We start from the raw sequence: 24,246 nt of genomic DNA on the forward strand, positions 1-24,246 counted from the left end.
AAAAATGCAAACATATCACAGGCAAAAAAAGATATACAGCTGATACAAGGGCAGCTCTCTGCAAAAGCTATTTCATACATAGTGTCACACAGCAATCAAGTATCCTGCCAACTCTTGAGGTGACAATAAGCTACCACGGAGACAACACAATCTGCTCATAGATTCATTTCCCTTCCTCCTAAAGCCCAGCACTGCTTTAGAAAACAAAACTGCTGTGTAGTGAACTTAATCAAATGCTACTGGGCAGAAGATTTTTGTTAGACTTTTTTCCCCCTTGTTCCTACTAAGAATGGAGCCTCCAGTGACCTAAGGCTGGCAAGTACCACTGGATCCTTGGGTGCTCATAGTGGGCAGATGCAGCCAAAAGAAAATGATCATCAGAATTCCGCTATTGCCACTGAAAACGACAGTATTTCACTTTTCTAAACAGAGGAGAGAGAGAATTAGTCACAGTTTGTTCCTCCAGTTTCTCTTTCAAGAAAAACCTTTTTTAGTCTCAAAATCTATAGCTGTAGGGAGAGAGTTGAGCAAGGGGGGGGGGGCGGTATTATTATTATTATTTTGGTGCATCACATTAAATGGAAGGCAGAAAAACACAGGAAATAGTATCTATTGCAATCTGAGGCTTAAGCATATTCGACAGTATTTTCAACAGCTTTGTCTGTCTCACAGCCCCAGGCAAAAACATGCCCCTTTCCCTGCTGTTCCTTCATTTCATGCTATAATGCTTCCAATACTCCTTTTAAAAAGAATTATGCACATTATCTACCTGTTGCACAGAAACTCCTTCCTATGCCCACTCATAACCTTTGCAGATGTTGCTCCATCATTATCAGTAAAAGTTTGAGTCATTTGGTTCAGGGAGGAAATGGCATCTGGGAATAAATAGTGCCTCGATGGTGAATTGAAAAAAAAAGGCAAGTTCTTCTTGCTAAATACTAAAAGGATGGGGGGGAGCTGGAATAAAAACTGAAGGAAACAATATGCAGAATGAAGTTTTCTAGATCTGATTTTTTAAATTTTGGTTGTTTTGGGCTTGGTTTTTTTTGGTTTTGTTTTTTTTTTTTTACTATGCTGCATAGTTTTGTCTTCACGGTTTCAATTAATTAATCAAATACAGTTCTATTTAGCACATCTGCATCTCTGAATGTGTCCTCTTGACATTACCTTCTTGATGTTCCTCTACCATTTCAGACTGATGAATCTTCAAACATCTCACCTTTTCTTCCCCATTCCTGATAACCACTCCTCTTCTCCTATCCTCTTACAGAAAGCACTTCTCTTTCTTCTCTTCATTTACTGAACAATCACATTTTTTCTCATAACAGGTCTTTCACAACAGTCCCCTTTATGATACTTTGTAGAATCCAAACAAATGTGGAAAACACACAGATTGCTTCAGGACAACCTCAGAATTTTATGACTTCATAAATACTAGTCCTTTCTCTGATGTCCGAGTATGAAGCTCACCTAAGTTGAACTAGTTATGGGTGTGATCCTTACACTGGCTGAGTACCTCTACTCCCACAGAGCTCACACTTTCTGTACATCCTCATCACTTCTCAAAGGTAAAGACCAGGTGTCATGGTTTAACTACAGCCAGCAACTAAGCCCCACGCAGCCGCTCACTCGCTCCCCCCACAGCAGGGTAGGGGGGAGAACTGGAAGAGGAAAAGTGGGAAAACTCATGGGTTGAGATAAAGACAGTTTAATAGGTAAAGCAAAAGCTGCACACACAAGCAATGCAAGATAAGGAATCTAGTCACCACTTCCCATCGCAGGCAGGTGTTCAGCCATCTCCAGGACAGCAGGGCTCCATCATGAGTAATGGCGACTTGGGAAGGCAAATGCCATTACTCCGAATGCCCCCCCTTCCTCCTTCTTCCTCCAGCTTTATATGCTGACCATGACGTCATATGGTATGGGATATCCCTATGGTCATTGGGATCAGCTGTCCCAGCTTTGTCCCCTCCCAACTCCTTGTGCACCCCCAGCTACTCACTGGTGGGGTGGGGTGAGGAGCAGAAAAGCCTTTGGCTCTGTGCAAGCACTGTTCAGCAGGAACAAAAACATCCCTCTGTTATCAACACTGTTTCCAGCACAAATCCAAAGCATAGCTCCGTACTAGCTACTATGAAGAAAATTAACTCCATCCCAGCCAAAACCAGCACACCAGGTCAGGATAAAATCCCTCACATTAATTCCTTAACTAACCCCTCACATTCACCGCGTTTCCCCCCTACAAAACCATCTTTCTGCCCACTGACATGTACTAAATGTATTAAACAAACTACATGAAAATATCAGTATCCTGAAACAAGAACCCTTTGAGAAGAGAGATACGCATTTACAAAAGGATTTTAAATAAAAATTCTTTTCTCATGCACTGAGCAAAAGATGTAAAAACTAGACCAGGAGAATCCCACAGCCAGCAAGAACCCTGACAAGTTACTAAGCATTGCCATCCCAGTGGGACTGTACAGGCTCATCCCTGGATAACAAAAAGCACTACTCAATAGTCTGACTGTGAGTGATGAAGATTCATACCTCAGACTTTTCTGCACAGAGACGTGCTGCATTAAATCCTGGGATGAAACATATTCCTCAAAATGAAAACATGGAAAATTCCTGCTAAATGCCAAGTCTGAAGCAGCCATGATTCAAAGGGACAACATGAGCAGAACAGGTGCCAGGGATGCCTGTTCTCTGGATTGATTTACAAACTAAGATTCTTCTAAACAATTAGACGTCCCCCCTGTCTCATGTGAGCAGACAGTGAGTCAAGTTCAATATATGTCATCACCATCTGGAAACTCCACAGGCAAAGATACCTTCTCTATTGAGCTTTTGAATAGAATTAGTTTTCATCCAGCTGAAATCTTTGTTCTGAAGCTGTACTATCCCTGCTCTCTTCCTTCATAAGTCAGGTTTATGCTTTTTTCATGTGGTTTTGATATACTCGTAGAACTGGAGACCAAGGAAAAAACAGCCTAATGCCTCAAGGAAAGGACACCCAAGATAAGAACTCACACAAAGTATTATTCTCAACATCACTACGTACTGTGTTCTGCATGGTTGCTCTTCTTAGCTACAACCTTTCATAAATGATATCAGATGGTGTTTGCCTTATCCAATAGCCTGTACCATTGTCCAAGACGTGCATGCACATACATAACATTAATTTCTCTAGCTTATTAACAGAAGCAGAAGAAAATAACAATGGCAAATTTGGTACAGATTTATACTGATCTGTTTCTGCAGTCTACTTTCAAATTGTATTTATGCATTTTCATTTCTAATGTCTTTAAATATGAATATTACTGAATAATTATCTTGTTACTATTATGGACACAATCCAAAAACCTAGATAAAAGTATCTCATAATTTCAGTTCAGGTTATAAATTTTGTGGCTCGAGTCACAAGTGATTGAAGAATTTAACAAGCATGCCTAAGAAAACCTGACTGCAAATGAAGTTTATCTTTATTTTATTTTCCCCATAAAGAGAAGGTTTAGCTCAGCATATTGCTCACAGAAAAAGCACAACGGCTTGTTTCGGGCTGCTGCCATTCAGTTTCATGCAGCATCCCCATCAAGAGTCATTAATCTTTTACCACCAGGAACACAATTAATCATGTTGGTTGGTTGGGTTTTTTTTTTTCTTTCCAGAGGAAAAAGAAAAAATCATAGTAATTTTTATAGAAAACACTGCAAGGTACTCCATCAATAACAGTAATTTTTCTTCTCAATACACACTAATAGATTTGCTCACTGAAACCTGCTTGTCTTTACAGTATACAAAAATGCAGTAATCTAAAATACATATAACCAATAGAAAAAACACATGAAGAAGCAGTCTGCTCAGTTGTACTGTATAAGGCAATATATGTCCTTTTACTGATAGCTGGACCGTAAATCTTCAATGGATAGGGCTGAGAAAAAGGTGTTTATGTTACTTAGGAGGTTATTTTTAGGTGGAAACATTTTTCCATCTAGGTCAGAATGCAAAATCTTCACCTAAACTATGATGCAAGTTTTGATTCAAAACTTATTACAACCAAAAATCTTACCAACTTCGATGGCAGTTTTACCTGAATTAGTGCATGTTACTTGTGGACATAAAAAAAAAAAAAATCTATGAAAGTATGTGAATCAATGCCATCCCCTCACCTCCAGTTTCATTCACCTCCTAGGTCAGAAATGCCCACTGCCAGTTGTAGAAAAATCTCACTCACACTCTTTACATCTGAGAACTTACTTGAACTCAGCTCCCATTAAGGTCAACAAGAGTTCTGCCTGAATACAAATGATGATCCATCCACCTTCCACCCCTTCAAAATAAGGCATTTGCCACATGGATTCATATACATCTTCACTGTTTTACTCAGATGTTTTATAACCTAGTAATTCGTAAAAATTAAATGTCACAAGCTTTTCTCTTTTTTCTTTGTTTTTAAGTGACACACAGGAGACAGCTATAGACTGCCCTTTTTTTTTTTTTTCCTATTTTCTTCTTTTTTTTCTTTTTTAATCCATAAGGTAATTGGCTTTCTGGAGAACTAACAGAATTTTCCAAATTTAATTTTAAAAGATGCTCCATAATATCCATTATAGCAAACACTGTCCTGCAGATTCGATTAGGAGGCTCTCTGGACCTGCTTATTTCTGAATTGAAAGTGCAGTACAGCCTGGATAAATGAATTACCTGAGCAGCGGAACTTCTTGCTCTTGATCTGGCTGATTCGTTTGTTGGCAAGGCGACGCGGATTGCTGCATCGAGCGCCGCTGGTTTCTATCGGATTATCCTGCAGGTAATCAGCCAGCCACTTCAAATGGCAGTCGCACACAAATGGATTCTGAGCTAAATGTCTGCGAGAAGGATGGGATGTTTAATCAGAAGTGACCTGTGACACTGTACTCCATCACTGTTTTTCACAAACGCAAACCTGAAGAGTAGAGTAATTGAATAAGCTTCCAAAAACCCGGGCCTGGCAGAAAACACACAGAGCAGCACATGAATGGGAGAATTCTCTGAGCTATCGCATTTCATAGCTCATTAAGACTGCTGTAAGTCCTTTCACAGAGGAAACAAAAATTAAGATAGCAAACCTGCTTTAAAGGACACAGACCTCCTGTCTACAAAGTCCAATGTTTTCTCCTGAGAGCTTGTTATGCTGCCTTTTGAGAGAAATGCGCCTTTTTAGATGCACCTGACCTGAAGATCATTTTGTATCCTGGTTTAAAATAAATTTTATTGGCAAGCTCAGTTTCTTAGGGATTAAAATGTGAATTAGTAAAGTGCCTTGGATCTGTGGGCAAAACCAGACGTGATCGAGAGGTCTTTTCTCCAAAGTGAAATTGATATTTGCATATACTCATCATGCATAATAGTATACCCTTCTATGTATTTTTTCCTGGACCAAAAATTTTTACTTTTGAGACTGAACTGTTTATGCAAGGTAGATTTTGACTCTATCATTCATCAAAATTTGTGCAGCATATTTCCCACAAATTGGAAATACATATTATAGCATTGATTTTAACTGGATATTTAGACTTTGTTAACAGAAATCTGCTGGAGTGTCTTAGAGAGAAACAGCATTTCTCTGCTGCTCTTATGATTCATTCTGTTTGAAGAAGTTGAGCACTGTATCAGGAAAGTTTGTCAGGTCTTTCTCAGAGCCTGATTCTAATCTCAGTTAAGTTAACTTGCACCACTCCCTCTAACTTCCAAGGGAGCAGGACATGACTCTTCAATAACTGCCAAGTCAGTTTAAAAAAGAGACAGATGTTTAAATTTGGTTTGGACCAAAGGTGTAAAGGTGTAAAGTTACAGCCTCACAAGAACTCTGTTCTGTTACTGTTAGTGTGGTTTTTCCACCTGTAGGAACTTTTCTTTTCTGTTTGCAGTTATATTTATGAACTGTCACTTCACAGAATAAGTATAAAATACAACAGGGCAAGGGCTGTTGAGGACTGGGAAGTGAAAGCATACATAGCAGAAAGTGCCTGAAGAATCTAAAGATTACTGTTGTAGTAGAGCCCTTACTGGTGTGAAAGGTCCAAAGAACAAACAAGCATATAGAGACAGGATATGGGACTGGTTTTGCGGCTCCAGAAAAAAGGCAGACAATGGAAATCACTTGGAGTACTAAAAATGGGAGAATGAATCAAAACATTTCATGAAAAAGTGTCTCGGTGTGAAGCAAGAAGTCCATTCTAAGTAACAGCCACCAGCAGTGCCAATGAAACCCTATGGAAACAAAGGAGAATTTTTTATACCTTAAGGGTGTCACCTGTTTTTTAACTTGACAAATCTTATATACCTCTGTAAATGAACCTTCTCTGTTGCTCTTGTTTACATATATATCTATGTACATATATAGCATGTTGCAGCAGAAGAAAGCATGGTGAGGGGGGCAGGAGTGGGGCGGGTTGTACATGATTATTCTAATGCCTTAATGTTTTGTAGCAACATATACTGGCCAGATATCTGTTGGAAATTAAGATTGTGCTTGTGGCTGCTGAGGAGGTAGCAGGTACCCTGCTGCTAGAAATCATCTCTATTAGTTCATTTTTATGTGAATTAACACATTTATAAAACTAATTTGGCCAAAGCATTTCCAGTATTACAATATATATGTGTATACATACATTTCCAGTACAACAGTATGTGTTTGTATATACATCTATAATGTGCATATATATTCCAGTATGTGTATATATATGCATACACAGATATTTTTTAATACTGGAAATGCATATACTTACATACTACATAAACACACAAAGCCTTATATCTATATATGCACACACAAATATATATATATATATATATATAAACACACTTAGACAATATTGGGTGAGTTCTTCCTTGTTTTTCATTTCTATCAGGCTGCCAACTCCAGCTCCGAAGGAGTACTATTTACCTTATCATTTTACTCTCACAGCTTTAGGATAAAACTTTCTATAAAATATTGAGTCATTTCTACACTTTTGCTTCCAATTTTGCTTCTGATCCCTCTTCTCCTAGGGCCTCCCATTCAAAGACTCTCAGAAAATGTTCAGTGGATTTTCTTAATGGATCAAATAACACAACATATCCCTTCCCTTAAGTGGCATGTCAGCTGAAATATGGTTTCAGAAGTCAGGAACTGTACAGCAGGACTCAGACCCAGTAAGGAGAGATGCCAACTCCCAACTAGCACATTAAAAACTGTTAGGCAATGGTTTTAATAGAATCTGCTGTTCTTATATTGTACAGAGTCAAATTTATGTAGTATCTTCCCAACAAACATTATGAATTAATTACGCCGGGAGCTTAATGCACTTATGACATTTACGTCCCTATGGGCAGGCTGTACCGATAGCTGGCCGTGATGAATTTATGCAATACTACTTTTATTTCTGTCAGACAAGGAGGGGTTACCACCATGGGGTCTCTTCCAAATTGTCTTAACGTCAGATGTAAAGCCTGTGCAAAGACAGGCGACGTCTTTGGGGGAAAAAAGAGAGAGCTGTCATTTATGATGTGCCTGCGTACTCACAGAGTCTGGATCGATCGGAGAGGTGCAAAGAGCCCCTTGCTGATGGTCTGCAGTTTGTTGTCATAAAGAGATAGCAGTTTGAGATTATGCAGACCTTGGAACGTGTTTACCCTCAGGCAGTTGATCTTATTGGCATTGAGAAGCCTGAAAACAGAGGAAAGGTTTATAATTCATTAATCTTGAAATAATCAAATAAAGATAGACTGAACTTTGGGGTTAAATCTAAAAAAAATATTAATGCAGTCACCAAAGCCAACCCACATTTAAAGGTCTTCATTTGCCTGTTACATTAAAAAGGTGAAAAACCGCAGTCAACATTAGTACTCTCATAGCTGGGGAATATACAGACATATAACAGTGCTAGCTATCTTAAAATAATCAAAAGATATTGACAAGGCTGAGAAAAACAGTATATTGCAATTAGTATATGCTGTTGACTCAGTTCTCTTGGCCACAAAACTCTTGCTACTCTGTCAATGAGTTTGAAGGGCTAAACATTGCAACAATGGGGCTCTCTGAGGCACCACACTAACACTAAATCAGAAGACAAATGTGTTTATAGGTAAACAGGGAAAGACATCCTCCATTCCTCAGCAAGCAAATATGCCACCTTAAACACACCTCTAAGAGCACAGGGAGCTTCCCTTTTCAACAAAGTGCATGTACACCACTACAGACAACAGGGCAAGCTACCAGGGAAGAAATGCATGCTGCTTAGCTGCACATGCTTTTCTTTTGCTCCAAAAAACAACTTCAGAAGGTGTTTCCTCTGCATAGCACCTTGCCTTTGCATTGCTGAAACCTTTGGAACGTTGTACACTCGTTACAGCTCTCTGCTCCTACTGTCATTTTGGCAGAGCCTCACTACAGCAGTAAATGGCTACAGTAATTGTGATATGTAAAAGATGGACGCATGCTTGAGTAGAGCCCTTTTCTCAAGGGGAACAGGAGTGCAGTGCTTTGGAATGAGAGGGCGTCAGAGCAGAACTCACCTTCCTAGCCAACAGAAAAGTCGATATCAATTTACACAAATTTTCTTCTTTATATGTCGTGGAAAAAGAAGTTTGACATTAGATAAGAGAAAGTCTCATAGAAGGCAATGATGTATAAGTGAGGTTACATTTTTGCATGAACTAATAGCTAAAATAATTTTATGAAATCATAAGCAGCACTAGTATGACCCCTCTGTAACCTGTATTTCTGTGACTGATAATTATGTGACACCTAATCCACACTCCTGTTGACTCCACCAGAAGTAACCGGTAATTTTCGTATTAGGCTATAGGAACAGTTCTTCCCATGCATTCAGTATCTGAGATTTTGCTCCAACAGCAAACATGAACGTCATCTCTTACTACTTGCTTCTCATAGGCATTCGTGTGTCCAAGTCAAAGCAATCTTCATTCTCTCTCGTTTCTTGTGCATTATGCATTTCTCTTTCAAGCTTGTACATTATCTTTTCCATAAAGAACAGGTTAACAAGTTATTAGAAGACAGAATCAGCTACCGAGTTTTGAACAATATCCTAACATGCATTTAGGCATTACGAGTCCTTTGGTTTCTACCCCTTGTCCTTGTGCGCTGGTCCCACGTTGTTTTTAGGTAATGCACATTAGCTTAGATTGGTTGTTCCATGACAGAGACTTGGTATCTAAGTTATAGATGAAGAAAACTGAAAGCAAGTATGTAGTTCAATTTGTTTTGCTAGATACTATTTTTTTCTAATATTATAGCAATATTTTATGTTGCAAGTAACATAATATTTTATGTTGCAAGTACTTGTAACAAAGCACAAAGAAAAAATTAAAATAATCTCAGTGATAAGAGAATTTACAACTGAACTACAGTTGTATTTGTATACTTGTGGACAACCAGCAGCTCTTTTTGTGATGCTTAAGTGGTGCACACATAGCAGAGCTGTGTTGTGCAGATGCTATTCACTCCTGTGCAAAGAGTGGGCTTGAAGTCTAACCATCATTGATCCCACTTAATAATCCCTCAGAGCAAAGCTGACCTAGAACTGCAGTGAATTCACAGGATTTGAATTAATTCTCTGATTAGTTTCAACAAAACACAAATAAACCCAATGCTGGAAATCAGAATTTACAATGTGTTAAGTTTTTCTGGCATAAATTTTCAATTACTAGATTCATAGTGATATAATCTGTGACATTCCTGGAAGAGCCAAATACCAAAAATGAGAGAAACTGATGCTATATACAGGCACAAAGAGAGAGGCATACTCTCTCCTTTAAGCATCAGAGAAAGTAATTTGGAACAGGAAAGTGCTTGTGCAGACTGTTTAGAAGTGAGAATTCAGGTACTACACAGCTTTTCTGAGCTGACAACACCTATTCTGTGTATCATCTACACAAGATATGTGCAGTACCTAAATCTAAAGAGGACCAATAGCGTGCTCAAGAGTAACACAGATGTAGCCATACTTGGTGGATCATGAGTTAGATTAACGTCCTATTTCTAATAAGAATTGGGGCTGGGGGTGGGAAGTGAAAACCTGTGACAAAGCAGAATAAATAATCCCTAAAAATTTTTTCCTCCTCCTTACTGTGAGCTAGAGGATGACTTTTGGCTGAAGCATTAAGGTTTATATTCCTTTCAAAACTCTTGGTTATTTTAAAATATCCCCTGTATGGCTATTCCCCTACATAAATTCCAATTCTTTGCTTAATCTTCAAGGTCACAGCCTCCCTAACGGCATCTAATTATTATTTAGGTATACAGGGCTGGTCTCACATGGAGTTAAAAGTGGTTGTAAGAATTTTTTTTTTTTCTTTAAAATAACACAAAGGCAGATGAGAAAAATGTATTCTAGGAAGCAGAAACACTGATCTTCCTTAAACACTGAACCATGCTGTAGAACATACTAAGGGTTCCTTTTCATTGAACTCACACCAAAAGAAGGGACAATATTAAAAGCTGAGTTTTATTTTAGCAAGAACTACATGGTTTTTATTTTGCACCAATTTATGGTGAAAGTAAATTCCACTAATTTTCCTATTTTGTTATCGGCTTGATTGGATGAGATTTACACACTGCCTCCAGATGTGGTACAGCATTTAAAAGGAGGTTAAAAATTCAAGTAGAAATAAAACCGCCTGCTACCCAGAGGGATGATGGATTATTAACTCAAGTCTCCATTTTCATCCCTCTGGATATGTTAAAAACATGAAGAAATCTCTTGCAAGCCCAGGACCACCAGAGAATACAGGAGAATGGTTAAAGACCTTGTGGTTCACACGCCACTGAAAGCAATGAGCAGAGCAGTATTCCAATTCCATGAGCCCATTTCCTGAAAAAGTGAATTTGTCCACACACATTGAAATAATAACGTGTTTCAGCTAAGCCCTTTGAATGAATGTGTACTGAATTGGCACTGTAATTGTATCAGATGCTCATAAGCACCATCTGCATAATTAAGATGGTCCCATAATTGAATTATATGCCCAAGCACAGTTTCAAGTGATTAACATTTAAATAACATTTTGAACTCCAAACCCAAAATGACTGAAAAAATTGTTTTTTAAGAGCAAATGGGGATGTTTATATGGCTTTTACCCTTAGCAATGTTTGCACTTTCAGCTCAGTGAAGTAATCAAACTATCAGCAAATAACTACATAACTCTGAGAATGAAACAGCAGTCTAGCAACCTTAACGCATGCTGGAGACTGCAGGTTGATTTCTGTTGCTACAGGATGGACCAGAAAGCATCCTACATTAATGAGCCAAAATGAAAGTGTCAGGGAGAATAGCTGCACAGAGCCACTGGAAAACTTCTCCTTCTTTTCCACTAGCTTTGTGTTTTGACAGCAACGACAACATGATGAGAATGAAAATGTACGGCATCCCATGAGCTGGCTGGCACATCCCACATGCCAGACTCCACTGGGGAACACGAGAACTCACCAGAAAAAGGCAGATGAAAGACATAGGAGACTTGTAAGGGAGAGGAGAACTGAAGTTATTTGCACAGCTAACAGCAGAATACAAATTGAATATACATTACTTAATCAAAGGCTAATAGTCAAAGGCTTCACCTACATTCAAAGGCACTATAGGGCAGCAAAGAAAGGACTCTTGGCAGAAAGAATTCTTTAGGATATACAATACCTGTTACAAAATGTCAAAACTTTCTGGCATTCTTTTTCAGCATTTTCTCTTGAAACGTATAGGGAATCAAGCATCATCTTTGACTGAACACGAGTTATCACAGGAGAACAGCTGAAGTGCCAATATGGAAGTATCTAGTCAAGTACTCCATCATCCCAGCAGTCAATGGCAAGCAACGTCTAACGACAGAATTGTGTGTGCCCCTGATTACTTACTGGCAAAATAATTACATTAGGTTCCAGGAATGTTTTAAAATGGCCTGAAGTGTAGGGGAGCAGTCTGACTGCCTCTCACTGTGTCAAGATATTTAGACATCTATTAAAATTTACATTTTCTAATGTGATGACTGACCACTGAAGAGTCTGTCAGTGCTTTAATTGATAATAATCAGTATGAAATCACCATCATGCTTGCTTGAACCAGCTTCAAGTGTTTCTCCATGTTCAGGAAACTGGATGATGGGGATGAGAAATTCATTCAACGTAAATTAAAATGGAAAAGTCACAAGCTAATAATGAGTCAAGAAGGAAGCACAGAGCACAGTCTGACAGTCCTGTTTTGGAGAGATTTTAAAGGCCTCCTTTCATTCCTGATCCAAAAGACTGCAACTCTAGTTGAACACCATCCATAAAACAACCCTGTGGTATCCGTGTTACTACCTGGAGAATTATAAGCACGTGTTGTCATAGCATCTGGACTTCTGTTATTCAAAATTTAATATTGTCCAACTTATGCCTGCAGATAAGGTCACAGCCAATTTTAGGTAACCACATGATAACTCAGATGCACAGCAGAATAAACACATTTTCTCGACTCCCTGTGCTATCAGGGAGTTAGTTTCTCGTGTAATAATAGCTAGGAGAGTTTCTGTCAGGTAAGTCCGGCTTGGAGCACTGGCGTCAGAAGTGCTAATAAATTACACACTGACGTACAAACTAGTGGTTGGTTTTGGGAAGTTGCATGCAGATAGGTTACAGAAGTGACACAGAAAAGGCAGATGCTGTTGCAGTCTTTCATTAGTGCTTGACTATAATTGTATTTCTGTGTCTGGCAGATGCCACTCCCTCACTTTAACAGCAGTCATTGAGTTTTGTAATATTATCACAATAGCGGCCTATAATGCAGAAATCTGAAGGAAAAGAAGCTTCAGGCAAATGACTTGAAAATAATTCAAAAGCTATTAGAGAGGTCTGTGCAGAGAGTATTCTGTCCTGGACCAGAAGGACAAGGGTTGCACAGTATCTCTGCTGTAGCCAGAAATATTTTGAGTAATCAAGGGAAAAGGTTCATGAGTCAGTTTGCTAAGAATCACAGAACCCAGAAATTACATGGGTTGCAAAGGACCTCCAGAGATCATCTGGCTGAACGCCACTCAAAGCATGACCAATTTATAGATATTTAATGCAGATATTTGCTTTATCTCAGAAATAATTACTTCATCAGATCACAGGATAATTCCAAATGGCGGGAAGCTTGAGAGATCTCTTGTCTTGTTGCTTAGAGTTTTATTCAGTCTGGTCTTTAAAATCTTCAAGGACGGAGAAGGCACAACTTCTCTGGGCAGGCTCCTCCACTGCTTGACTTGTCACTGTGAAAATATTTCCCCTTACATATAGTCAGAAGGTCTCTTTTTTTAATGCCTGTTGTCTCTTCTCCCTGAGAAAAATGAACTCCTCCATGGAACAAGATTTTATACATCACTTAAAGCTCAGAAGATTGCTATGAGGAGGAGGAGGCACTACTGTGCTATAAAAGACTTGGAAATGGAAAGCTGTAATTTCTTTATTCTGGCACTCATATACTGTTTGCATCACTGTTTAATGATACTTATGTATATAACAGTGTAATGTATACAATACAAAATATTGGAATTGATGTACATTCTTTAGAGTAATTTTGTATTTTTGTTATTTTTTTTTTAAATACTTTGTATGAGTTTGTGCTTCACTGGATTTTCTTTGAGCTTCTAACAAGCTCCAAAAGTATACAATAAATAATTGGTAGATCCTATTTTAAGCTCTTAAGTACTGTGATTCAATCTACAATTACAAATCAACACAAGCACTTCAAACTTGGCAAATGTGCCATAGAGATATTTTCCAAGCCACCTCACCAGAAGAGCTATGGGAGTACCACATATCTCCTTATTCATCCAAGGAGAAACAGCATAAAAAGCAGGTTAAAAAGGAGAATTACTCAAAGCAAAATTTGAGTGGTTGAATTTTGGGAAGACTGATAATAGCAGTTTCTGAAAGCATACATGACTTGTCACTTCATACAAGTTTATTTTCAATAAAGGTCAGCTGAGGTTGTAAATATTAGACCTAGTTCCACTTTTAGCTCAGGTTAGACGATTGGATCTGGAAGTCTAATTTTTCACTACTTTTGAAGTTACTTTATCTGTCAATATGTCAAACCAGGCACCAATATGATTATTGGTCTTTTCCAACTACAATGTTGAGTTTTCACTAAGTATCAGACATTAGGAAAAGGAGGAGAAGGCTGTAAGCTTTTGGCTTCATTTTATGAGAGAGGAAGACAACAAACTTCTGATTTCAATATATATGTACCCCAGGTGTACATCTACCTTTAGCAACATCAAAACAGAGTCCACTATAAGGATTCTTTCTTGCCCAGTAAGCTATGGAGATCTCAACCTTAAGAAGCCTGAGCACTTGTATGATTAATAACTATGCAAAATAAATTTCCTCAAGGAAAATGATTTATTTAAAACTGATACTTGCCAGACATTTGAAAAATGAGATTTCATCCCCCTATATTATTTTGCTATACAATCTCCTTAAACTGTAGAGATTTTATGATACCTTCTTGTTCCAGGAAATAGAGCACTGTGAAGCACACAGTGTATAACTGTAATAAAAAGGCTCCAGGAATGTTTGTTTTAATATGGTTGCAGAGAGGAAAGGGTATTACTTAGATATGAAAACTACGGGTTAACAAACTTGGTGCCCACTATGCTCAGTCTTGAGCCACTTGACTCCTGGTTCCACTGCAGACTGGCTCTGCACATTTGCTCATTTGGGAGCAAGCAGAGCAACCGCCAGGTTTATCTGTCACAGGGCTGCTGAAAAAGAGCAAGCTGTGCAGTGTTACGTTGTGCCCCCTGCGCAGAGACTGGCAGACAGTTTGGCAAACTCAAGGGCTCCTGAAAGAGCTTGTCCACATTCCAGGCAAAAAGAAAGACAGGTGAGAAGGACATTTAAATATATTCCAGTTTCTTGACAGACTAAGGTTAACTTAAGGCCACCTGGACAGGAGTTCCAACTGGCCACAGCTAATGGTTACTTGAAAACTTCCACCTTAAACCGAAACCCCTTCCATTCTTTTGATACTCAAATGCAAGTTACACAAACAACAATAATTAATCAAACATTATTTCACAACTTGCATGGATTGTTGCCCCAATTAAATGAAAGTTTCAGTTTACTGAAAAAAAAAAAAAAAAAAAAAAAAGGATCAGACTCCAGTTATCCCTTTCTGGAAAACAATGTAGAGCTCTCTAAAATCCAAATTGACCTGAAATTCTCCAAAGACACTTGATCTTGTCTGCTGAAGAGTGTATGCAGAGAGGGTACAGTAGCTTTCTAGCATCCTCTCTCCTGGAAACTTCAAATGGGATAAAGAAAATGACATGGTCCAAGAAAAGCTTCTGTTCCACAGAACGGATGTGTAGTTGGACTTGTACAATAATGTTTGCTGCTGTGTTGGTTACAATTGCATGTTGAGGAAGACACAAGATTTGTGAAATAAGCAATTTAACAGAAATCCAATTGTGATTATTTATGTGGGGAATGTTAACTACTTAAGATAGGTAATTATAATGAAGACTTCAGAAGCAACATTTTAAATTAAACCAATTGGGTTTAAAAAAAACCACCCCAAAACACTACACACACAACACCACCCCCCTCAACAAAAAACCCTCTTTATTATTTAACCATGCCTGGTTATTTTCTTGCCAAATATAATATAATATTGGCTTACCCACCTCTGTCTTATATGACAGAAATGCAGAATTCTAATGCTAGCCAGGTGGTCTAAAACTTGTTCTGAATTCTCCATTTTCCATGCACCAAAGTCAAACGGGGCAGTTTAAGGTGCTGTCATGCCTGAGCTGAGCATTACTTTACCCAGCTACAGTGTTTCTGACATCAGTGGTACTGTCTGCAGATGTAAGGCACTTACACAAAACAATTCTGCCAGAATAAAAGCGGAATAATCTGGGCCTGTATTATGACAGTATATTTAAATAGAAGGATAATGACATTTCTCAGAAACTCTGTTAAGTCTTATCCAAAACAGTAAATAACAATATTATCTGCTCTGTAATTTCACAGTAATTATTTTTCCCTTCTAAATACAATCTCAACAATTTATACAGGACCCACAACAACTCCTTTTTTCTGATTGTGTACTGCCTTACCATAACACCAGTGTATTTTCAAAAATGCTCCAGCTCAAGCTTAGGAAATTATACTGACTACCAGGATACCTTAATCAGAGCGTTCTTATCAGTGTGTCTCCAGACTAATAAGAAGAAATCCAATCTAGAGTCCACTGAACACTAAATTACATCTAATCGTAGGGCACTCTTCCAACTGTTCAACAGCAGGTCTAAAACCAATGAATGCCATTTATTTTTTTGGTATCCATTAAAATACCACAAGCAATCCCATAATAGCTGCTTCAAAGCCACGATCAGAAAAGCGCACAGGCACTTGTTTGCATTTAAAGTATGATCCTTCAACGCTGTCCTTGCCAAGAACTACTTTATATTCAAATAATTTCAAGACGACCCTGAAAGGCTCCAGAGCCAAAATACTCTTGGAAACCCAAAATAGGGCAACTGACTTATTCTTCTCGGCTTGAGAATGTTTAAATGGTTGAAGTACCACACCTTGTAATGGTTCTCTGGCATATAGATTTTGCCTCCTTAACAAAAAGGCATCACTTGAGCTAATTGAAACTGGAAAATTACTGTATCTGGGCTTATATATGTAATTCACTGAAAGCCTGCACTACATGCACACAAGGACTGTAGTATAAAGATGTTGAAACCTACTTAATGCTTTATTGAAAAGTTCTAGACCCACATTTTATAGGACACCCTGTGAGCCACGTGTTGAGTGATTTTCTTCTACTGGGAAAGATCCTATCTGTAAAGTGTCTGGGGTCAGACAGAACAACTGTGTAACACTTCAAACTTGTAACCATAAAATATTTGGCGGGGGGGGGGCACGGAAGGCATTTGATAAAACTCAGATTGTTTTAACACACTTTCTTTCTCAGAGGTCAAAATGACAAGTTAAGTTTTAGCTCTCCTTTTGCTTGCAGTGTCTTCATTGTACCGAACACAACCCAAGTCTGACAATGACTAACACGCCAGTTATCTCAACATGTACTGAGTCCCAACTTCTGAGCACTTTCATGCTTAGCTGCCAGAAAATGTATGTGCAAAAGGTGAAGACAAAATAATTGGCTGTGTGCAGGAGGAGATGAACAGCTTCCCACTGTTGCAGCTCAAGGATTCTCATAACCAAACCCGATGTGCTCTTGCTCGTCCTCCACAACAGGGTGATCCATGTTTGCAAATAAGATCTTATGGATAAATTACATCTGAATAGTCCTTCACTTAACATATAAAGCAATTTCCACTATTTCATATTTTAGTTCTTTGACTTTGCTCATGGATCTCTAATCTAAATCTATACTTATTTTTATATTGCATGCAAGTGCAGCAAAGACTGTAATCAGTGTGACACATTCAATGGTAATAATGAACTTTTGGATATTCACTTCCAGTTATGTCAACACAGTCACAAAGACTTAAAATAACATGTCTAAAAGCTACTTTTTATTTTATATTTTATATAATTTATTGTTTGGGGGTGGAGGGTTGTGTGTGATATAAACCAGAATTGATTAATTTAGCATATATCACCTTTCTGAGTGCACCATCCATGACGGTAATCAGAACGTTAGGAATACATATTAAACTCACTTCACTTCTGCTCCCTCTACTGACTGGCTGAAATAGTAGCTGATTTCCTTCTCTGTGAAGAAGCTACTGGTTCCTAGTGTGATTATGGAGACAAGAGTGAGTGAAATTTGCCATTTCACATTTGGCTTATGAAATTTTTTATGCTACATTAATAAATACTGAAGAGAGTATGACATATATCTTACCCCGATCACGACTGTGTGTTAAATCACACATGGCATAAAATACTCAAATACACATAATAATCTAAAATAATTTCTCTTGCAACTGAGGCACATTTGGCATAAGAAGAATATGGAACTGAACATGGCTCGCAACAATAAAATCTTTCATTCTCTCATTTTGCTTGCAGGTGCTACACAGTAGCCCTCAATTGAGGATCTAAATATTCAATGACAAATGCTAAATGTGTAAAAACAATCGGATGGCATCCCCACCCGCACATCAGCCAATGACCAGATTTCCTTCCTTGGACTTCACCAAGTCTCTCATTTCCTCCCCACAGTTAAATCCTCTGTGTCTATTACCCATTATACACACTGTGCTACAAAACTGTTGGCACCTTCCTTTTGTTTTTCAGCCCTTGCTTCCCTCTTGCCTGACACAGAAACAATAGAAACAACAAACTAGCACATCCCCGTGAGTTTTCAGTGAAGGTGATTATATTAATGCCAGAAGCTGAAAAAAACAGTAAATCTAGCTAGTCTGTAAAATAAAGAGGAAGGGATCGTACTCACAGCAGCTGCAGAGACACAAGATCATCAAAAAGGCCCTGGGGAATCTCTGTGATCTTGTTTCCATAGAGCACTCTGAAAGATACAGGAAGACAAAATAAATCTTAAGTAACAGACCAGTTTAGTGTCCTCCCACATCTCTGCATTATCATCTTTATTGATCTTGTGCACCATGCCCAGGATCTGCGGGCATTTCATTTAACTACTGATCTCATTTTCTTTTCAGAGAGCACATGGTATTAAATGAGTCGTTATGATTCAGGCTTCGTCTGGTGTTGGAAAGCGTTTTTAATGTAGAAACTGGACATCATCCAAAAACTGTATCTGAAATATTTTTCATTCTGTTGAGGGATTTTTTTTCCACCCTTTTTAGAGATATTTTAACCATTGAAAGGTACATTGTCTGATGCAAAAACTTAGAATTCTGCTCAGTGATACTGAATTTAAAAGCCAGGGAGCACAAGCTGGTTGTAGATAAAATTTCATACAACTGAATCTCATAAGATATAATAATTGGCACGAAATGTGACACAGGCATCATTGGATGAAATAGTATGGCTTCACCAGCGCTGTTGCAATTTCAACTAGCTAAGATGAAGAAATTTAGCCTCAACTGGAAATAGACATATGTTTCAGAAACTCAAAAATAATTTAGGTATAGCTTAGTTACAAAAATAACCAAAGATTTAATAACACAAATGACAGTCACTGTATTTATTTAGTCAACCATAAATATGTATGACCTGATATCCATGATTCAGTTTTAATATTAAAAATACTTCCTTTTTTAATAGAAAAAATGTACATATAGTATCATCAGAAATTGAACTAAAGGGAAAAACTGACAAAACCACCGTTATGCTAAGATGTGTTACCTAGGGATCAGAGCAAAATCATATATGACAGGAACACCTGAATTTCAATCATGACTAAAGTATTTACTCATGTCATTTCTGTAAGTTAATAAAGTTTGTCAAAACCAGAAAGTGATTTAGGAGCTTGTAAGGGTCGTGGTAGAAGGGAAGAAAATTAGGCTCCCTCTGAAAATTTTATGCCTTACCTAAACATTTTAATAGACTTCAAATTGGGGAAAACAGTATATATGTAATTTCTATGCTCTACATAGGACATGGTAAATGGTTATAAACCAGCTCATGCCAAAACTTTGTTGCTCGTGTGTCACTAAACTGGTTAATTCTCTAATTTTTTAACATGGAATACTATGCTAGCAATGAATCAGTCATGTGAGGCTTGGACGCTGGCTGCAACCCTGGCTTACACTGTCTTTCAACATTTAAAATACTACGGTGAGTTGAACATAGTGAAAAACAAGCACTTAGCATGATGGACAATTTACAATACCCTCTGGCCTTCCCAGAGTATTGCCACTTCTGTTTACTCTTCATCAGTCATTGGAAGTGTACCACCTCTGTGGGAGAGTTCCCAGATCAGCTCATTTCTGAGCTTAAATAAAATGAATCTAAATAAAATAATACCACTTTGCTAAGAAAATCTAAACTTGAAACTTCATTTTTCATTACTTTTGTAGTTTAGTAGGAACCAAACTGCTACCCAAGAAACTAATGATCATCTAGTATTATATTTTCTCTAAACAAATGTAACATAATGTCTATTTATCTGTTGTGGAATCAGGAGGTTGGCTTTTAATGCGCTGCTGCATTTAGTGTTTTTTGTGAGTAATGAATGCTAGTACCGCTAAATTTATCTAATTGTTTCCCAATTTCAGCTGCAGAAGACGTACAATTTCCTACTTCAACAAAATTTCATGCAACATATGTAGATTTCTATACCCAAACCTAGATAGAAATGATGCCTGAACTTCGAAAGATCTAACAGGTCCATTTAGATAGCAGTTTCAAAATATGGGATAATATTCAAGTCACTAGAATTTCACTGGGCTCTAAAACAACATCCAAACGGCTGACTCTCAGATTTCTTTCTGAACAGAGTAACTAATGTGAGTGCTTGTATCAGGAAGCAAAAGCAAAACCTCGGTAAAGAAAATATTTATAAAAGTTTTAAATATTAAGTTAACGCCCACAGTTTCCACTCTTTCTCAACAACATTTCTTTAGCAAGTGCACCATCTGTATACAAAGGTTAGATGATAAGCTCTGTGATGTTAGATGAACATCTTCCTCAGTTTTGTGAAGTAGCAGGAGCACCAGTGCTGATCAGTAATGCAGAATACTATTGCATATAAGAAAGAGGTCAGAAGGTAAGCTTTACAAAATGCCCACAGAAAGAAGAAAATTGCTCCTCCTGACTAAGGGGTATTCTGGCTGTAGAGGTAAACACACTTATGTAAAAGTAAAACCTTAGAGAAATCTCAGCACTCACAGCCAGTGCAGTTGCTACTTATGGGACTACTAAATGCAAATAGCAAAATAAGACTCTTATTGGAGTAATTTTCCATTTACTTTAAATTTAAGAGTCAGAAGGTCATAGTGCAGTGTTCCACTGAATCTGAAATCTTGGATGTGTTTATACATCCTCTTTATCATTTTGAGCAAAATAAAACTGATTAAAATAGCTTATAAAACAAAACAAAGCTTCAATTTTTAGAAGCCATGAAAAGAAAATAAGCATTTTCAAACCTAATTGGGCTTATGTGCATGTGGCACATTAACATTCAAACAAATTAACAGCTAAACAAAAGTCAGTATGAGAGCTCAGGCACTTGTCTCTAATTCATATTCATGTTCAGCACTACACGGAGCCAAATTAGCTAATGCCATTGTCTGCCTGCCACACCAGAGCTGAAGTCAAATGGTCCTACAGAAAGAAGCAAAGAGGAGAGATACATAATGCATTGCATCTCATTTCCCGGGTTCCTTATTTCCATTTACTCTAATAGGAAGCACAGAAACTTTTGCTTTCCTCACAGTTCTCATTTTTTCCTGCATACTCATACCAACAACTATGAATATTGGTCAAGTTCTTGATCCAAGATGCTTTTGTTTTGAATGTACCAACTGCTGCACTCCTAATAGTACTACGAATGCATAAGCTTGCAGAAAAGACCGGCCAGGTTAGGTACACGCCATTATTGCAGCCACTTCTCTCTATGTCCTGCCATTCTGCCTATCTCACTAGCATGCACTGCAATGTTTCCAGAAGAGCAGCTTTGGGGGAAAAAGAAACCAAACAAAAAAATAAATTCAAAAAGGCCATATAACAGGAAACTCAGCCAAGTCAATTCAAGAACTCCATTTAAATCTGCAATGCTTTAAATTTTCGGAGATTTGCCTATGGCATTACAAGTTCTAAAAATGTATGTTCACTTGTATTCCTCACATATGTTGCAGGACATGCAGGTGTCCTGGCTCCTGTGCAAGCTTGGCAGAGGAACACAACCCGCTTTCTATCCCCTAGCACCTGGAATTTTAGACCCAAAATATTTTTTATTAAAAATACACTAACAAAGTTAATATTTAATAAAAATAAAATCAGCTCAGTAATGGCTGCCAATAGACAATGAATCAGTGAATCAGAACAACATTTATTAGGACACAAAAAAATTATTAAAATTTTTATTGTGTTCCTGATTATTCATTTGCTTCTCCACTTTGCTGGGAGACCAAGTTAGCCACAGGTCTGACAAATGCCATTTACTGTCAGGTGGAGAAGGTATTACCCTAAACATGATGTACATTTTGGGACATAGAGAAAAGTGAGCTATAGCTTAATTCTATATTCAAGATGCTAATCTTAAAAGTAGTAACTAGAGACTAAGTAAAAGCTGACTGAGACACCAGTAGGTGTCCTTTTTCTTACTGTTCCTTTCTTTCTCTTCTCACCGCACACGGGAGTCTCTTATACAAGGAAGGAAACCAATCCAAATGGAGAAAAGAACCATAAAGATGTGCAAACACACCAGACTTGCCAGTGCATGAATTTTATTCTTGTCTTTTCCACAAGGCAGGGATATCTAACACCAGACTGGCCAGTGCAAAGAATCATTCACTATATTTTTAACTCAAGCACACTTTTCTCAAATTTTTTGCAGGTAGCTTTCTAACATCAGAGAGTTGCTGGTATGGCAGAGGTGCAGCTGAGCTATCTGAGGGCTATATTCTTAGTGGCACATAGAGCCATCAGCTTGACAGCTAAATGCTTTCAGTATGGCCACAAACCACAATCTGCAGCTCTTCAAAATTACGTGGCAGACTGGCTCACAACTTGCAGCAGTTTTCAGGATGCCATCAACCTTCCAAACAATGGGAAGGACAACACACATAAAGCACAGACCCCTGGCTGCACTGCAAACATTGGAGGAGATCCCTGGAAGAAGAACCTTATTCAGCCGAAGAGTTATAATGGATCTGCAATAAGAAATTATACAAATATATAAAAGTCATAATGAGGAGTTATGTTTCTTCAGCCTGATTCTGGCATCATATTTTAATATTCTACCAAAAATGTATCTATTCCAAGACAGAATTAAATATTAAATTTCCAGTTAAACAACGAATTGTTACTACTAAACTTTGAGTTTTGTAGATTAATCCAACTGATGTTCTAAGTAGTTAAAAATAAAGATTAAACAGTGAAAATAATCACTGCATAGATTCATCTAAAAGCTTGGGACATACCAGACAAAGAAAGCACTGGAAGCACACATAGCACCAAGTATGTTATCTCGGGTGAGAATGTAATTAAAGCATGTAACAAACCTTCAGGGTCTTGAAACATAAAAGTCTCACTGATTCTTCATGTTCTCTAGACATTCTGACCTCTTGAACAATGTTAAAATTAAAGAATTTGCAGAGACTTTACCAACACATAGCCTTTCATATGCACTGAAATTTAGCATACCACCTTCTAAGGGTGTGAAACAGTAATTGCTGTGTTGTCTTTATTTTACAGTTGTCAGTCTACCTTGCAAATGTAGTTGTGGTTTAGCTGCTTCATTAAGTCAGATCCCACAATATAGAGATTTTTCCCCTGGCAGGTGACACAGAACTTTTGGAAGTATGAAAGCCTAGCACAGAATCTCTTACTCTAGACCATATGGTTTCCACCTAAGTGTTCCTTTATTTTGGCTTGGCTGAAACATTCTTACTGAAGTGTCAAATTTTGACTTTATGCAATGTCTTTTTCAGTCCTCAGAATGCTTTTAACTTTCCTTCAGACTGTGAAAACAATTCTTGCTAGGAAGAATTATATATCCCAAGCTATGTACAATGGCACAGGCTCAATAAGGATTCAAGTTTTCAAAAAAGGAGGAATTGATAGGGGTAAAAACAGCAATAAATTTCTAATATCTGAAAGAAACTTAGACATGTAATTTTTTTCCCTGCACTATTTCATATTTCTTCAGAACAAGTTAGGCTAAATAAATCACAGTAAAACTATCCAAAGTAATTTGTTACCTTAAAATAAGTTTGGCAGTTATTGCAATAGACAGTGTTTTATTGCAGATTTCAAATCAACATGAATGAACACCACATACATCATCACCCAGGAGATGATGGTCTAAATGGGACTGCTATGTCAAAATCTAAGCTGTCTCTTGTCTTTGTGCCCAGGCTGATCTAAGCTTTTAAATTGTTCACTAGCTTAATTCAGTATGTGAACAAAAGCAAAGGAATTCTCCCTCTGCAGTGGTCTAAAATTTGTTCATTCCGTTTTACACACTGAAGGCTTAGACTATTTTGTCATATCTCATAAAATGTCCCCAGACAGTGTGGATACAGCCTTCCAAACCTACATTTCTGGGAAGTTTACTGACCCCAAGAATACCATTTCTCTTTGATACTATTAACAATAACCAAATGCTGATACAATCCTCT

General features: G+C 37.8%; 1 protein-coding gene across 4 annotated transcripts in view; it reads right to left on the reverse strand.

Moving 5' to 3' along the window:
- Positions 1-24,246, reverse strand: part of SLIT3 (slit guidance ligand 3) — a 528,889-nt gene that overhangs the window by 138,141 nt on the left and 366,502 nt on the right. For all 4 annotated transcript variants that reach the window (XM_054841901.1, XM_054841902.1, XM_054841900.1 and 1 more), the window contains 3 exons: positions 18,435-18,506; positions 7,547-7,690; positions 4,705-4,868 (listed from right to left, as the gene is read on the reverse strand). In XM_054841901.1, the coding sequence (XP_054697876.1) occupies positions 4,705-4,868; positions 7,547-7,690; positions 18,435-18,506 (380 nt within the window). The remainder of the gene's footprint in view (positions 1-4,704; positions 4,869-7,546; positions 7,691-18,434; positions 18,507-24,246) is intronic.

This window comes from Grus americana, chromosome 14 (assembly GCF_028858705.1).
Source record: "Grus americana isolate bGruAme1 chromosome 14, bGruAme1.mat, whole genome shotgun sequence".
Lineage (NCBI taxonomy): Eukaryota > Metazoa > Chordata > Aves > Gruiformes > Gruidae > Grus > Grus americana.